The sequence below is a fragment of the Aquila chrysaetos genome, chromosome Z (genome assembly GCF_900496995.4).
Source record: "Aquila chrysaetos chrysaetos chromosome Z, bAquChr1.4, whole genome shotgun sequence".
Classification (NCBI taxonomy): Eukaryota; Metazoa; Chordata; class Aves; order Accipitriformes; family Accipitridae; genus Aquila; species Aquila chrysaetos.
In genome coordinates this window covers 73,539,545-73,557,014 of record NC_044030.1, presented here as the reverse complement: position 1 = coordinate 73,557,014, position 17,470 = coordinate 73,539,545, and the positions used below count along the sequence as shown (strand labels likewise).

The following is a 17,470-nucleotide window of genomic DNA, read 5'->3' as shown; positions in this document are numbered from 1 at the left end:
AAAATATTTTTTAGTTGTTTATGTCCTGTCTTTACTATTTTTAAATCTACACATTTTCAACTCCAACAAAACAATAACATTTCCCACATTGTGGAGAATATAACTGATATGGGAGCGTAAGTCCCTTAGTTTTCATCTTCAGAAATAATAAAATTTAATACTGCTTTGTCCACTAACCTTTTGCTTTAGACTTTTAACCATACACAAAAGTCAGAAAGGAATATAGGGCCTCCTTCAGTAACAGCAATATTGTGATGTGGGCAGACCATGGTGATGAACATATGAAAAAGTGATGGTCTGCGTGGTTATCCAGACAAATACAGGACTGTATCATGACTCTTTGGAGACCTGAGGCTAAGAACCTTATTTCTTATCTACAAAAGATGCTGTCTTCCTTTCTGAATTTGTGGGAGGAGGAGGGAAGTGTCATACACTTTGGTGTGTATTCCAGAAAATATGATAAATACATATATTTGTATTTACTTACACTTTATGTGTTGTAGTTTGGCCTGGTCTTTATAAGCCTTTCATAAGTTTTTATGAGGATTGTACTAAAACATACAAAGTTTGTTACTTCATACATAAATACAAAGTAAAACTCACTTAAAATTTTCTGTAGCCCAAAGTGCATAGATAATCTGTACAGCTGAGTCAAACTTTGCGTTGTTTAGAATAGATTCTTTAACTTTAAAAATGAAAATACATTTAAGACTTACAATTTGCTCTTTTGTGTTACTTACCTCTGTTAGATTGCGGTTCATTGTTAATGGAAAAGTGGCTGTTAGTGAGATCTAAGAGGGCAGCAAAAACAGTTAAAACTAACTGTCATGCATATAGGATCAGCTGAGGTGTTGCTTCAGAGAGACTTTAATGCTTGACAGCTTTAATTTAATTTCAGTTGAGTTTTCACTGGTTTAATGGAGAGTTCTGCTGAGTGTTAGTTCTGATCTAAGTTATTTATTGGAGTGAGGAAGAACTTGAGATCCAGATGAGCCTTAACTATTTTATAGCCATGACTAATCAGCTTTTTAGAAACCATCCTGTTTTCCTAGTGATTTACTCTTCCTGCTTTTGCTGTATCATGCAAGACTGCTCTTGAGTCATTTCAGTTCATGCAGGTGACAGTAACTTGAACTGTTGAGATGTTCTTTACCAGAAGTCTTCCCCTTTGATCTTAATGAGATGTACCCCACAGGGAGATTGATTACATCTCACTCTTATCTTTACTCAGGGGGAGATGAGATCTCAAGTTTGTTGCCTTCTTGCCCCATTTGGAAAATGACACAAAATATACCTCCTTTTACTGTCACAGCTTTCAGAAGTGAATCACGTAACATTTGTAATTCATCTAATGTTCTGTATCGAAATAATAATATTGAAATTAGAAGTTGCTGGAATAGTAAATGAAGGAATTCTTGTGTGCAAAGTGCTACATAGTCTCAGGAAAATACCAGTGCTCAGTTTTTTTAAATAGCACAGCGTTAACATAGACTTTGAATTATTATTATTTCAAAAGCATATTGACTCTTCATAGAGCTCAATATACTTCATTAAAATCACTGAACCTGTTACTCATTGGATGAAAAGATCTTAGGGGCGTGGTTCTCTAACCTACGCTATGGGTGGTTTTCTGAAGACTTGCTTAGATACTTTACTGATTTGAACTGAAGAAGTGATAAGCTTTCATGCAAGCATCCATGATTGCCAACCTAATTGCTGAGGCAAAGAAAAACAACCTCTTTCTCCAGTCAGATTTGTATGTGAAGGCTTCATCAACAAGAAACAAAGCAAATTAGTTGTCAGTGCCAGCGAGAAAGTAATTCAAAACTAACAAGTTTTTTTTCTCTTAGTGCAGTCTAGTTGCCCAAATGCTCATCACTAATGCAATCAAACATATTCGCTGTTTTAGAGAAATACAAAAGGAAATACTTTATATTTAAGGAGATACTAAGGGAGAAAGGCTTATAGAAATGTGGGCACGATGGGCGTGTTCAGTTTTTGCCTGTACATTGGCCTACAGAAGGGGTTTTGTCAAATAGACTGAATCCATTATAACTACCTTGAGTTAAACTTGAGAGAAAATTCTTCAAGGAAGAAACCATCACACCCACACAGTTTGGAACACCTAAATGAATTATTTTTTAGTAATCTATAAGCCCTGCAACTGTTGTTTTCAGTATACTATATGCCTTTAATTTGGAGACTGTTTTCTTAGTCTGAAGAGGCCTTTTTCTGTATCGCTCTTTTGGTAATCTAAACAGTCCTGGAGCATGTTTGTGGGTTTTTTTTAAATTCCTCAGTGATTTGCCTTCCAATTTATCTTCTATAGAATTTGAATTTATTTAAGATAGTGCTCAGTGCAGTGCATTCTCCTTTCAATAATATCTAAAGCTTTATTTAACATAATTTTCCTTTTATGTAATTTATTCTTGTGCACTGGTTCTTGAAGCTGTTTGTTGGTTTGGTTTGGAGGGTGGGGGTGTTTGTTCCCTCCCCACCCCAACAGTTATCCTGTCTTCAGAATGTAATCACTGTTTTTAGATTTATTCTATTTTTCTGTATTCTAAGCAGCACTGAATATAAGATGTGTGTGGAATCTTAATCCTCCTTCCTTAGAAGTATGGACTCTTACTGGCATAATAATTGCAGGCCTTTGTATCCTCTACTGCTGCTTTCTGTCCAGCAGTTAGCTTAGTTAACCTTTTCTGTTTTTCCATAATTGATCTGTTTTTCACTTCCATATTCCTTCTTAGCTTTCTTTTTTCTACTTGAAAGTTCATTCCCATAGTATTTCTTTTCATATCTTTTCTTCTGAGGTTGTAAAATTTCTCCCACCAAGCCTTTTGTTTTACTTATGTTCAGACTATTTGTTTTGATGTGAGGAAAATTCTGCTGGGCATTAGTAACTACATTGGAACTTTCCAGTAACTGTTAATGGAAAAGACATATAGTAATGTTACTCTTTTGTTTTTACTCAAGATTTTCTATCATTTACTTTCCTCTTGATCCTCTACCTTTCTGTATATGATTTATATTTATATTAATATTTATATTAATATGTTATCCTGTCTTCCAGGATAGCAATTACATTCTGAGCAGATTGCTGGTATCCTCATCTGTTAATAAAAACGATGTATTATATGTAATGTATTTTTTAGCTGGTATTAATTATGTAAGAACACTTGATTTACAAATAACTATTTCAAGATCTATACATCTAGCAAAACAAATCAGATATAAGAAAACATATGTATTCTTCTTTAGATATGTTAAGAGCAAGTGTAGTTTAAATTTTGAGGGTCTTTTGAAAATCTGTGAAGAAGGTATAGATAAAAATCTTTTTAGAAAGGAAAAAATGTCTTGTAAAACTTTTAGGTCCCAGGTGAAACTTACTGGCTTGAATTAAAGCATTCAGAATCTTTGAAGTTAAAGACTGGAGATAGCAAGGTATTTATCTGAATTTTGCATTGTGCAGTATAGTTCAGTGGGCATTCACAAGGGAGAAAAAAAGTCTAGAGCAGAATATTGGAATCTCTTTTATGATCCATTCTGAAATCTTCCCCATTGTGTGACTGAATGCTCTTTCTTGTGCTTTGAGTTAACAGCTGCTGTTGATAGTTGATAAATGTCAACATTTATAATGCAGGATTATGTTTTTTCTATGTTGTATTTTGTCATTCCTTCTCTCTGCCAATCTGAGTTTGAAATATGGCTGCTATAATCTTTGACTTTGATGGAATTTTGGAGTTGGTCATTTTGATAAGCTGATCTGCAAATACTTTGGGGAAATTTTCAGGTTTTAAAAGAAGTAACAATGTAGTTTAAAAAAAATTGTGCAAAATACCACAGTGTATTTTTTCTATCACTTTGGACAGGCCCCTAGAAGGGAATAGCTGAAATAGGTAAGTCATTCATATGCAAATACAATATCACTTTACGTACAGGATCTGCTGATTCAAGAAATTGAGAAAACATAGTCTTTCCACATTGGCTTGCTTTGTACATTAGTTGTGTCTCCAGCTCTGCTTGTATTCTCCAGGGGTGCTCTTCCTGTAATGCAAAAACTGAAGCAAGGAAGAGATGCATAGATGATGCCCCCTTGTTCATCACTGCATGGTCAAGGGCCTAATTAATTGTATGGACTGAAGAGATTCTTTTCTCTTATTGATAACCTTGAGGAAGGAAGGGACTGGATGGCTGAATGACTTAAGCACGTAATTTCTAAATCTGAGTTCTGCTTGGATGATATGTGCCAATATTAAATTGGTAAGATTTGTAGTATGTTAATTACTAGCTTATTTCTAGGAGGTTTGTTGCTACTCTTAAATTTTTACCCTCTTGAAGAATGCCTTTTTGTATTGTTAGCCTGACCAATGGTTTAATCTGGGAAAACACAAAAATTACTCAGTCTGGAAAGCTTGTGAGCTTTGCATTTTAATAAAAACAGACTTATTGTGCCATAAGTAAGAGGTTCTGTTGTCAAGTATTCTACTGTGTCTTTACAACTGTGTGCTTATTATAACCTGAAAGGGGTTATATAGAAGTATTGGTGGGTAACTCGTATCTGAACGTATCTGTTGACCAGTTCCTCAGCAAGAAGTGATTATATGTCATAACTTGCTCGTATTTGCTGCTGCTGCGGCTGTTTTCCGCTTGTGAACATGCTGCACAGCTGACTTGAAAGCAGTCATACCAAAGCTGGCATGCCATTATAACTGTTATATTCTGTTCCTTGCTTTTATTCTCCTTACCCACTCTGTCTCTTTCCATGTCTGCTCTTCTCCCTGACCTCCATTAGGGGTTCTGGTTCCTTAGCCCAGTTGATACTCATTCATAGCCAGTTCTTCTCTGTCTCCTTTTCCAATTTAGTTTTCCTCAAATCTTGCATATATTGGCCAGCATCAGGTTTTTTGCTTAGAAATTTAGAACATCTACTCTCCATTCTTTCTCAGACATGCTTATGTGTCATTTCAATTTTGAGTTGGTTGCTGTAATGGATTCGGATGGGACAATGGGAGTAGTTCCCATTCATTGTTATTAGATTTTAATCTAATCCCCCCCCCCCCCCCCCCCCCGAGTAGTCATTATAATTCAGCTGTAGTTACCCAAATGGTGGTAATCTCTCCTATCAAAAAAGGGCTACCAATTTTACTTGGAAATAGGGAAAAATATAGTTTCATAGTTGCTTCAACCCATTTGAAGCATATCACATAAAAATGAGTTTTGATGGTTTTGTTTGTTTCTTACTGTGGCAAAATGTTTTATCTGTTAATGTTTCTGTTTGGTTTTTTACATTTAGGGATTATTTAAGTAATAGAGAAGCTGAAGAATTGTTATAAATTATTAAGTTGTGTCATTTTTTTTGACAGTTCCTTCCATAGTTATGATTTTACTTATGTTTGATGTGACTTTTCTTGTATTCTGGTTTAAATTATTTTAACTCTGTTCAGATGCTGGGAGTAGGTAGCTTATTTAGAAGCTTTTCTGCCAAGCAAGTATGGAAAGTTTCTCTGGATTTCTCCATCTGTTTGTGTGTACAAATTTTTTCAGTGTCTGGCAGGTGATTCAACTGTCATTGGGTCCCATGTGCTCAACAGAAGAAGTCTATAACTTACTTCTGCTGAAAGAGGGCAAAGAGAATACAATAATGAAAGTTTTCTTGCTGACATAGTCTTGTACCAGCATATGCACGAAGTGCATGTTAACAGAACTTTTCAGCTATTTCTTATCTATCTATTGTCTTTACATACTCTGCTTTAGGTAATTTTTCACCATATTATGTAAGCATCTTAATTTCATTCCTGTGCAGGTAATGTTGGTTTATGTCATAAAAAAGATGAAAAAAAAATCTTGCTTTAAGATCAGTTACTTTTTTATAAAGAGGCTTAATTTAACACTTTTAAAAATGTGTTTTCTATCACTGATGACCTGGAATTCTGTGCTCTGCCAATAAATTCCATTGCAGCGGTAATTATATGATGATTTTAAAGTATGTTATAGCTTTCCAAGGTAGCCTTTTGGGCAACCTTATATTACAAAAGGTAAACACTACAATATATTACAAAGATAAGCATTGTAATACAATTACTAGATGTACGACATTAAGCCTGATCTGTACTTTTAGCAATAATGTATTCTGTTGTATTTTTGTATTTTAAGTGTGATAAGAATAGACTTAATTATTAAGAATAGACTTAATATATTTATACTACATTAAATGCCAGTAGCATTCAATATTGTGCAAGACAGTATTGCAGTCCAGTAGAAACAGAGGAGATGGGACAGGCAGAGAAGCTTAGTGGAATTCAACAGGTCAGGACTTTAATGTTTGAATTGGTTTACTCCTTGAATTCCAGCAGATTGTAGTAGAATAGGATTAGAATGGTCAGTGGCTTGCTGAATCAGGACTTAGAGAAATTTTCTGTGCTTGCAGGCTGGGAAATGCAGCTACATAAATACCTTTAATAATCTGTGTAATAGAGCAGCATTGTCAATAATTAATTTTATTAGAAATTTTGACTTAGTAATAACACCATAAGAACATTAGAAAAAAGGGGGGAAAAAAGAGAAAAACCGTTTGTGGGGGAAAAAAAAGTACACCCCACTGCGCATGCCGCCCCCCCCCCCCCCCCCCCCCGAACCCCAGTAATTGAATTAGTTGTTTATTATGGGTCATTTAACTTCTCAGTGGTCAGGAAAATATCCACATTACCTTTCCAAAAGAGCATTCCCATCTTTTTCTAAGTTGCTTTGAATTGCTCTTGGCAAATACAAGAACTTTATAAAATCTGTTTTCCAGATGTGGAATCCACCATTTTAAAAAGTTAAATTTAAACTTGTGTATGTGGAGCCTTTTTCATGGAAGTTTTCTTTGAAAAGAAATTTATGACAGATAAATTAAAAGTATTTATGTGACTGTGTGTATCATTCAGTATATTAAAATTTGATTTGATGACAGAATGACATTATATGTTGGACAGATAGTTTAAAAAAAATCCCTATATGATTTTTTTACTAAAGAACAAAGTTTCATTAAACATAGTTTGTTTTCAGATGGAAAAATCCTCATTCAGGAAATGTTTTCCTTTTGTTTTCAGTGGAGTTCAAAAATATCTCGGTTATACCTATCAACAGATAATCATTAGTATAATACTTCTGCTAAATGCTGCAACATAGAGTGTGAAATAATGCTATTCTTTCATCCCACACTTACTTAGGCCTAGAGAGATACTCTCAGTAAAAGGTTTTTTTGACCAAAACAAGTCTCCTGGAGCTGATCTGATTGATGCAGGAGTAAAATTTTTTGTTTGTTTCAACACAAACAACATTAGATTGGACCCAGAGTAGGTCAGGATGTGAAAATGGGACCTCTGTAATAATCTCAGTTATTTTTTTGTTATGTTTGAGGAGGAGGAAGAATCATTAAATGGTACAAAATATTCTGTAAAACAATAGAGGCATGATTACAAATTGTGCTCTGAGTTGACTGTGATAAGGTATGGTGACTGAGGGTCAGCAGCAGAAATGTAGAGAAAATACAGAAGCAGCCTTAGTTAGCATTTGTTTGCCATATTGCCAATTTAAAGACATCTTCCCTGAAGGAAAATTGGTTGGCTTTCTGTGCTTCCTTTCTTGTTTATCCCTTTTCCTTCTGGCTAGAGTGGAGGAGTTAAATATTAAGAAGTATTAGGTGTTGTGAGGGAAAGGGACTGGAAAAAGGCTTCAAGTAAGTTTCAAGTGTGAACAGTAGATGGGGGAAAGCATCGAAGTGCCTGCTGAAAGAAGAGATGGGATGCTGAGGTAGTTATTGACAGAGCATGGAGGCTAAAAGGGGAATGTCAGAACAAATTAGGCTATGTCATACTGAGACTGTGTGATGAGGGCCCTTAGAATGGGGTAGTGAAAGAATCTCCTGGAGGTACTTCAGTGATCCCTATGTTTCTAGTCCATCACAGGTCTGAAGGAAAATATAAAACATAGATAGTTTGTAGATGACTCCTAATGTTTTGGTTGGTGGTGATTCAGTCAGAAACTGTGGGCTGATTGATTCATGTGGTAAGCTGAAATTTTGTCTATAGTATTATGAGATGTGTTTGCAATATGATGTCCATTTTTTGATAAAAATCGGAAATGTTTCCATGAAGAATAAAAATACTTAAAAGATCTGAAGTGAAAGAAGAGATTAAAGAGCTCAGTCTTAGCTCAAGAGTTAAGGGCACTCTGGGAATGGTTGATCAATTTGTAAGTAATACATAGGTGATTTCTTATATAATACTTCTTTTATGTTAGTCAAAAAGTTTTATAGTTAGATCCAATAGCAGCAAGGCACCAGTAAACACACATTCAGTGTGGAGATATTAAGAAAACATTTGGGGGATGTTAAACATACCATAGGCTCTGCAGGCATTTTTAACAGGGCATGTAACTCTCATGTGAGGGGGTGTGGCCAACAGTCGGCAGCAGAAGCAGCAGCTCAGGAAACTTGGATTTTTTGTCTGACCTGCTGATACTACAGTTGATTTAGGGCTCACATTTTTTTAATCTGTGTTATAAGAGAGAGAACTATACAACTGTTACTTCTTTCTTTACAGCTGAAAAGGTAAAATGAGTAAGGTTTGAATATGCTCTATAGCGTTGTGAATGAGTTGAGGTTTTGACAGGACATTGGGCCCTAAAAAGGGGAGACTGAAGGATTTTAAAAAGTCTTTCTGTGCCAGCAGAAATGAAGGATTAGGATGGTGAAGGATTCTGATTATTTTTGGAATTGCAGCTGAGATGCTTGTGAGGCATATTAGATAAAAAGGCAAACGGGGAGGCAGGCTTTAAACTTCCCTGCACATAACCATGTCACCAGGTACACCATCTGAGAAGTGGGTATGCCAAGGCAGTCCTGGGAAACTTGCACTGTAAGAGAGGAAGTAGCTTTCCAGCAGGAAATGGCCATCACAAGAGGAGGAAGAGACCTGGAGGTACAGGACATTCAAATGGGGCTCTGTAAGGATTGAATATTATGAGGGAAGGGAACTGGAAAAAAACCTCAAGTTTTGAGTAAATATCAGAATGGGAGAAATTGTCAATGGGCCTCTCTAAAGGTAGGAGACTGAGATGGTTATTGGCAACACATGGAGTGGAAAAGGGGAATCTCAGAATCACATAATGGTTGAGGATGGAAGTGACCTCTGAAGATCCTCTAATCCAACCATCCTGTTCAAAGAAGGGTCACCTAGGCACTTAGCATATGGCCATGTGCAGACCAGACAGGTTTTGAATAACTCCCAGAAAGGCGATGCCATAATCTTGCTGGGCTACCTGTTCCATATAGCAGTGTGGATTTATTTAAGTGACCCAGTGAAAAAAAAGAAAGAAGAAAAACCCCAAAACCCAAACCAACCATCAGAACGCTTGCGTGTCTTATGCTAGAGTTCCAAATAGAGCAATGAAGTGATGCCTTACAGATACAAGATTTGAAGACTTTTAAAAATGAGACTAATCTTGACTTTATTATGGACAACTGGAGATTCATTTTATGTCAGTTACTGATTTCTCATTACTGTCATTAAATGTGCAATTAAATATAACTTCTATGAGCTATTTCCAGCTCATTTTCTTGTCTGTTTTCTCCTAGAATTATATATATGTCAGGTCTGTAGTCTGTCTGGTCTTTCAGATCTGATGGAAGTTCCTAATGTTATGCCACAGTGTCTTGTCTTGTTCTGGAGAGATGGCAGCCTTTGTTAAAGTGGTATTTGCTTTGCTAGAGACCAGTGAATTACATGCTGTTGGATCATAGGCAATGTTTGTATAGTCTAAACAAATGAGGTTGTCTTGAGAACTTAGTGATTTTTTTCTTTCTAAATTAATGATCTTCCTTCCTTTGCCAAATCCTGAAACTCTTCTCTGCATTAGATGCCAGAAGAGTTTTGAATTTTTTATCTGGAAGGAACTCAACATATTAAATGGACAGAAAACATTTGTATAAGACAGTTAAAAGAGTCCACCTGTATCTCAGTGGTTTAGTTCTCTCTCATTTGGATGTTTTTGTGTATCTAAGAAACATTGAAGATCCAGGCAGATATTCTTTTTCCATTAAAATGAAAAAGGATGTATTTATTTTGCTAATAATGTGGGAAAAACTCAACTTGAAAAAACAATGTTACATAAATGAGTCTTTGTAAAGTTTTACAACAGAATTCTAAGACCTTCAAGATTAGTGGAAGAGAACTACAATAATATTACAATTAATTGTTTAAAAATGCCTTTTTAAAATAAAGAAAAATCTGAAGAATAACCAGCCAGTTAAAAGCAAGTTTATCAGTTGTTGTTATGTCAGAACAATTAAGACAATCTGTTTAGTTAATGAATTTGTATAAACATTCATGCCTGTTTCCCGAAGTCTTCTTTCTTCTTAAGGACTGAATACTTTCATCTTCCTGATTTCCAGTGACAGTGGAGACTATGTAGTACCTGCATAGTAACTTTTTGTCGTTTGTCCACTTGTAAATAATTTCTATGTATTTACACAAGAGTTTGGGAAGAACTGATTTATTTTGTTTGTTTGGTGTTTTTAACCCTCACATGCATGTTAGTGAATATGATGTTTCCTACTTGAAAAGTTGTCATGTTAGTTTCATGACTGCCATACCATATCTTAAGTGCTATTTTGCCATTACAACTTTATTTGCACAATATTATATTTTTGCTGAAAAAGGTGTTTGATTATGTCATAAGAAGAATTATTTCATATGTATTAACTTTATCTAAAACAACTCTTTATTTAAACCTTTTTCCAGAACCGTGAGGACGTGGGATGTTAACAATGAAAAAAAGCACAAAAGCGTATTTAAACCACGATCAGTTCAAGGTAAACGGGTGATTCCTACAACTTGCACGTACAGCAGAGATGGTAAACTTATTGCAGCTGGCTGCCAGGATGGCTCCATCCAGATCTGGGATAGGAATATGAGTGTAAGTCAAGTTTTTGATTACAATATATGCTACTAATATATCAAGTGCTGAATGTTGAACCTGATAAAATAAATTTTGGTAGATTTATACTTATATTTTACACACCACCCCCCCACAACCCCCCCAACAAAAAAAAAAACCCTGATTAAATCATAAGCAAAATTTAATATTTCTTCTATATCTCTACAACTGATTGTTCAGTGTGCTGCGATTCAATTCAGAACACTGAGGAAACTCTTGGCAGTCTGTTTTTTAAAAAAAAAAAGTTGGACACATACGTGTATTTAGAATATTATTCATTTAAGATATGATGCTTGTGGAAAAAGCTGTAATTTCTTGTTGGTTCTTAAGTAATTAAAAATGTATACTTCCATATTTTATTTGAGATACTGAATACATTAAGCAGTAACTCATAAAACTTCATACCGAAATCAGTTATTCATCCAGATAATAGGCAGAGAATAGTATCCAAGCGGGTGAGGATAAGGGTAATGCTGCACATTAAATGCCAAATGTTGTTACATTGTCTTGTGTGAAAATTAACAGAGGCAAATTTGAACAATTTATGTAAATACAGTGTGGTCAGAAGGAGTCAGAATGGGAACTATTTCAAATTCTTTAAGATTATGAAATATACTCTGTAATTTCTTCTGTTCATATTGAACTTAAAATTGAATTTCCAGTAGTTACGAATCTAGCTAATCCTGCACTTCTATCTAATCCTGCACTTTGGTCACAGCAACCCCATGCAGCGCTACAGGCTTGGGGAAGAGTGGCTGGAAAGCTGCCCGGCAGAGAAAGACCTGGGGGTGCTGGTCGACAGCCGGCTGAATATGAGCCAGCAGTGTGCCCAGGTGGCCAAGAAGGCCAACGGCATCCTGGCCCGTATCAGAAATAGTGTGGCCAGCAGGAGCAGGGAGGTGGTTGTTCCCCTGTACTCGGCACTGGTGAGGCCGCACCTTGAGTGCTGTGTTCAGTTTTGGGCCCCTCGCTACGGGAAAGCCATGGAGGTGCTGGAGCGTGTCCAGAGAAGGGCAACCAAGCTGGTGAGGGGCCTGGAGCACAGGTCTTGTGAGGAGCGGCTGAGGGAGCTGGGGCTGTTTAGTCTGGAGAAAAGGAGGCTGAGGGGAGACCTTATCGCTCTCTACAACTGCCTGAAAAGGGGTTGTACTGAGGTGGGGGTCGATATCTTCTCCCAAGTAACAAGTGACAGGACGAGAGGAAATGGCCTCAAGTTGCAGCAGGGGAGGTTTAGATTGGATATTAGAAAAAATTTCTTTACTGAGAGGGTTGTCAGGCATTGGAACAGGATACCCAGGGAAGTGGTGGAGTCACCATCCCTGGAGGTGTTCAAAAAGCGCCTAGACAAGGTACTCCAGAACATGGTTTAGTGGGCATGGTTGATGGTTGGACTCGATGATGTTGAAGGTCTTTTTCAACCTAAATGATTCTATGATTCTATAACCAACAAAGAATATGTACAATTCTTGCTACTACTTTATAATCCAAGGGTTAGAGCAATCAGTGCTCCTTGTTGCTTTGTGTAGTATAGTTTACAAACCAGTCCAGTTCCAAGAGTTTAATTTTGCAATGTCAAGTGCAAATTCACCAGGCAAAGCTTTACTGCTTTTAAAATTAATCATCCTAATAATCATCCATATCTCCTTTATGCCCGTCTTACCCAAAGAATTGATGCCCAGTCTCTTTCACTTCAGTGGGATAAGTACTTATGGCATGCATAGGAGGAGAAAATGAGATTGGGGTCAATTTTTTTGGAAGCCAAAGTAAGATTACAGAGGAAGTGGGGAGGGAGGGCAGGATCCTTTGAATCAAAATGACATCATAAATCTTTGAAAGCTGTACAACTCCAATAGGATGGCTTTAGGGAAATAATACTGAACTAATACAAGTTACTTTAGTCTATTCATCTTTCAAAACATTTGATTTTAAAAAGGAAAACAGGCAATTTAGGGAACTTTTCACAAAGATTGAATTAAATTTGATTGCTGGAGGCAAGAGGAAATGTATAGATGTAAAAGAAGAAGAAAGCCTGTTGATCATAATCAAAGTACAGCCTGTATTTTGGCATTGTCATCTATTTTTATTTCTGTTTTTATTTCCACTATAAACCCAGTAAAACTTCCTAATGGCATTAAGCTTGAGAATTCATCCTAAGTGTAAACTTGTTCTAACAGAATAATAAATTTTTCAGAGACTGGCTTTCATCACCTGTGTATGTTGTTTATTTTAACATATACAGTATTGAAATATTAAGCTTTCTGGTGTAGTTTTAACAATAGTGCACTTGGTAGTCTGCTTTTTCATGTGCTTTTCCTTTTGAACTTTTGTGTGTCTATAAGATGACATATTGCAATGCTGATTGAGTGCAGTTTAAGGTGATTATGAATAATTTAAAGATATATCCTGTGCATATTGTGCAATTTTCAACTGGTGACCCCTGTATAACCATGCAAGACTAAAGTGATTTTCTAGTGGAAATGAAGTTGGTAGTGTCCTTGGGTTTGTATTTTTAAAGCCTAAAGAATTTTTGTCTTTGCTTTTGTTGGTGTCATTAAGAAATGTGCAAGATTTTTGTGTAAAGAGGCAGTGTGAATTGGTTTTTTAGTGACATTCTTATCTAAAGCTGCTGGTACCCTCTGGAAATCTCCGTGTATAGTTAAAATCAGGCATTTCAAAAGGCATCTTGATGAAATAATTAAGAAAAGAAAAAGCTTTCATCTTACATTTGGGGGGTGAGGGAGCGATAATGAAAAAAAAAAATTTAAAAGGAACATGTGTTCAAAGTAGGATTTAGAAAGAGGAGGATGGGATTGACGCCTGCACTGGGATGATGAAAACGCTTACTGGCCTGACAGGATGCAGAGAGGCTTGCAAAGACAAACAAGAAAATGTTAAGTCATGACAAAGTGGTGCAGTTTTGGGGGTATGAACTATATGAGAGACAGGAAAATAGGTAAAGCTGTGGAGAATCAAGACGTGAGGGTTAAGCTGCTTGAAGAAATATATAGTAGAAATACTAACTTCTGATTTTTGAAGAAGAATCTTTTTAATTCCTATCCAGCAAGTATCACTTGACTTTGTTGAAACAAGTGTAGAGCTGTATACACAGATTTTGCTGTACTACAGTACAGCTCTGTTTCAAGTCAAAATTAAGACAGCATTTGTGTTTAACTTGAGAAGGCTCTATTGAATCTGTAACAAAAATCACTAGTGTTTGAAAGCAGAAAATAGTTGCTATAGTTCCTTGTACTCGATCAGTTAAGAATGATTCTGGCATCATTGTTTTAGATACGGATTTGGCACATACACAGCAGGAAGGACAGATTCAGGAAGGTGTTTAAAGTTAACTGTAACTTAGTTGACCGTAGTGCCATGCGAGAGCTGATCTGATAAAGGCCTGTTTTGACTGTCTGAATTCATTTTTGCATTTAAGCAAAAATATAAATGACATTTCAACCCTGGTGTTGAATGCCCATACCACTGTTCCTGCATACGACAGTAGCAGCACAAACTAAATCCAGGAAGGTGTTCCTACCAGATATTATGGCTTACATTATGTACTATGCATAGTGCCTGTTATCCAGGTGTCTGTGAAGGTTTTGAGACACATTTATTTTTGACAGGAGTAAAAACTCCTGTCTAACTCGGAGCCCACTTCAGAGAGATGGAAGTTTCTCTTTGCTTCAGTGAAAATGTAAAGCCCCTGCTTTCCAATAGGAGAAGGGTCATGAAAACAGCAGTGCCAAGGGCAGAAGTGGATACCCTGATAGGAAGGAGGGTCTGATAATGCCACTTCCTAGAGTAAAAGGGGCACTCATTAGAGGCAGGCACACTGCTGCAGTGCTGGTAGGAAGCCACTCCTCCTCTGGGTGTTCACAAAGACCGTACCACTTTACGAGGTGGCAGAAGCTCCGTGATGAAGCTCCCAGAAATCATCTTTGCCACTGTAGCCATAGTTTCTGACTGCTGGTTATAGGTTTATTATCCTCTGCTCCACATAGGACTTGCTAACTTTACACCTGACTACATGAATCCTACTGATGTGTCTATCAAAGGGCAAACAAGTTAAAAATCAAACTTGTGTGTTGGTGTCCCCATCACCACTGTGGCATCACTTGCCTTTGCTGCTCAGTAGTGTAGAACTTGGTGCAGAATGGTGTGATTAAATAATTCTTTGAATATTTTTTTTTTATTTATAGAAACAAGATCTTTTCTATCCCATGTTTTATCATCCCTGCTGAAGTCAAAGTAGCTGTTTGTTGTAAGTCAGCATCATGAGTTAGTTGTTTTTCCCAAGCCACTTAGAGCTGCCTCAGTATCTGCTTTTCTTCAATTACGTTGTTGTGCCTAGGAAGTGATTTTGATTGTGATCAATTTCCTTCTTTAGTTCTGACTGGTAATGCACACCTTAAGTGTTTCATTCAGTTTTCTGCTTCCACAGTTTTTTTGGTGAAATTCTAAATCTCCCAGCTGTATGTAGTGAGAGTAAAAACACTTTTGGAACTTTTGGAGGAAGACTTTTTTGGTCTTCATGACACTGACATTGGTAACTTGCTAATGCTGAAGTTAGCCAAATGCATTCTGGCTCTGCCTTGTCTTTCTCCAAACTTCCTCAGCATGAACATGATCCATTATAATCACCTGCCTCAGAGGATTTTTTCGTTTTGTCATAAATCTGTGTTATTTTCTCATGTATGTTATTTTGTCAGTCCATGGTTTTTCTTTAAGGTTCATGTACATGTGCATTTACAGTGCACATTAGCAGAATGATCTGTCAGTGTCTTTGAAATATTATGAACACTGTCAACTTGGCTTAAAATAACAGCTTCAAAAGACATAAAAAATCACTTCCTTCAAACTTCCAATGAACAGTGGAAACAATAGTGTGAAATAGTCAATCATAACATAATACATTAGGACCCTCTCAATTTAAATGTTCTGAGATGTGGAGAAGGATCTGGCAAATATGGAGAGTTGGAGAGTGTTAGTGGTCAAAATAAGTAAGATAGGACCTTGAAAATTGCTGATTCACAGGGCAGTGCAGTAAAACCGCTAGATTTACCTGCAGTTCAGATAGGTTCAACTTCCTTATCTTGCCTGTGCTTGCCCATTCAGAGCTTTTTGCAAGACCGGTAGTAATACATATTGCTGAACATGCTGATCCGTGGAGCCAGTCCTTAGTATCAAGAATGAAGTGTGTCTTGCAATCAGTAAACCTCTGTGTGCCCAGTTTTCCTGTGTAGAAGTGGGAGTATCTCATTCACAGAGATACGGAAACACTGAAGTCGTTTAGGTAAAGACTTATTAGTACACTTGGTGGGGACGTTAAAAATGTATTGTGAGTTAAAGTTGATAAAAATCTCTTCAATAAACAAAAAAGCTCCCCTCATTTTCCACACTAAACAGGAAAGGATTGAGGTGTTTTTCATTGATTACAAATAGGATTTATTAGCGTGAAAAAGTTAAACTTCTTAGTTAGCCTTTCTTAGTCTTTGAAACCACCTGATGAGGCTACCTTTTATGTGAATTTTCCCTCCAGCTTTTCCTGGGTGCATTCAGCGTAAACAACTTCTCTGAATATGGCAGCCTGAGTCATGTTTAGCAGTTTCACACATCACATATTTTATGGTATATCATTGCAGCTGTGATAGAAAAATATTGATAAGGATGTTGGGGAGGGAGAGTCTGTAAGGAGTGGTGATGTATTTTAAATGTCTTTAAGAAAACAGCTTGTACACCCAAAATCTTGTTTGTTTTTTTCTAGCTATATTAAATTGGGTCTGTCTAGAAATCTTGAATAATTTTTATAAGCCTTTAGCTATCTAATGGCTGCATTGTAAGTAGTAAAGAATGAGCTTTGACAGATATATCTGTAATAGGTTTATCTTTTTATGTAGTGTAAATCTGAACAGGAAAGATGCGATGTTTTATGATTTTCAACATAATTTAATTCTCATTAAACACAAATTGATTCAGTGCTCAGGGAGATTTTTATAGCTAGTGATTAACTTCTATTTTTTTACTTTCTTGTTTCATAAAAGACCTAGTGGCAGGTTTAACTCCATTCTTCAGCTATTTCATGCTCAAAAGTGAGCATCTACTACAGTATTGCTGAACTACTGCTTTGCTAGTCTTTTCTTTTTTCCTGGTTTTAAAACCTTACTTTGATTTTAAATTGCTAGAATAATTCATGTATTTTGATCAGTTTTAAATTACTTAGCTAAAGCTCAGAGTGATTTTGCAGAACTTAAAATGCACAATAATAATGAAATCCAACACTATACTAATATACTGCCCACATGAATATCCCCAAAAGTGGTGTGATCAAGTCGTAATCCCAATAACCTGTTTTCCACATGCCCTTAAGCCACCCTATCCTCAAAATATAAGGGGAAGAAAAGTGGGATGTTGCAGTATGCACTGAAGTTAAGCAGATCTAAGCTCTGTACATTTTAATTACAAATACTCACGTTAAAAGTATTTT

The 17,470-nt window shown here is 36.4% G+C and overlaps 1 protein-coding gene across 3 annotated transcripts in view; it reads left to right on the top strand.

Annotated features, from left to right (window-relative positions):
• The window catches only part of WDR70 (WD repeat domain 70), a 143,717-nt gene that overhangs the window by 72,229 nt on the left and 54,018 nt on the right, over positions 1-17,470 (top strand). For all 3 annotated transcript variants that reach the window (XM_030003416.2, XM_030003415.2, XM_041120828.1), the window contains exon 10: positions 10,791-10,965. In XM_030003416.2, coding sequence (XP_029859276.1) covers positions 10,791-10,965 — 175 coding nt within the window. The remainder of the gene's footprint in view (positions 1-10,790; positions 10,966-17,470) is intronic.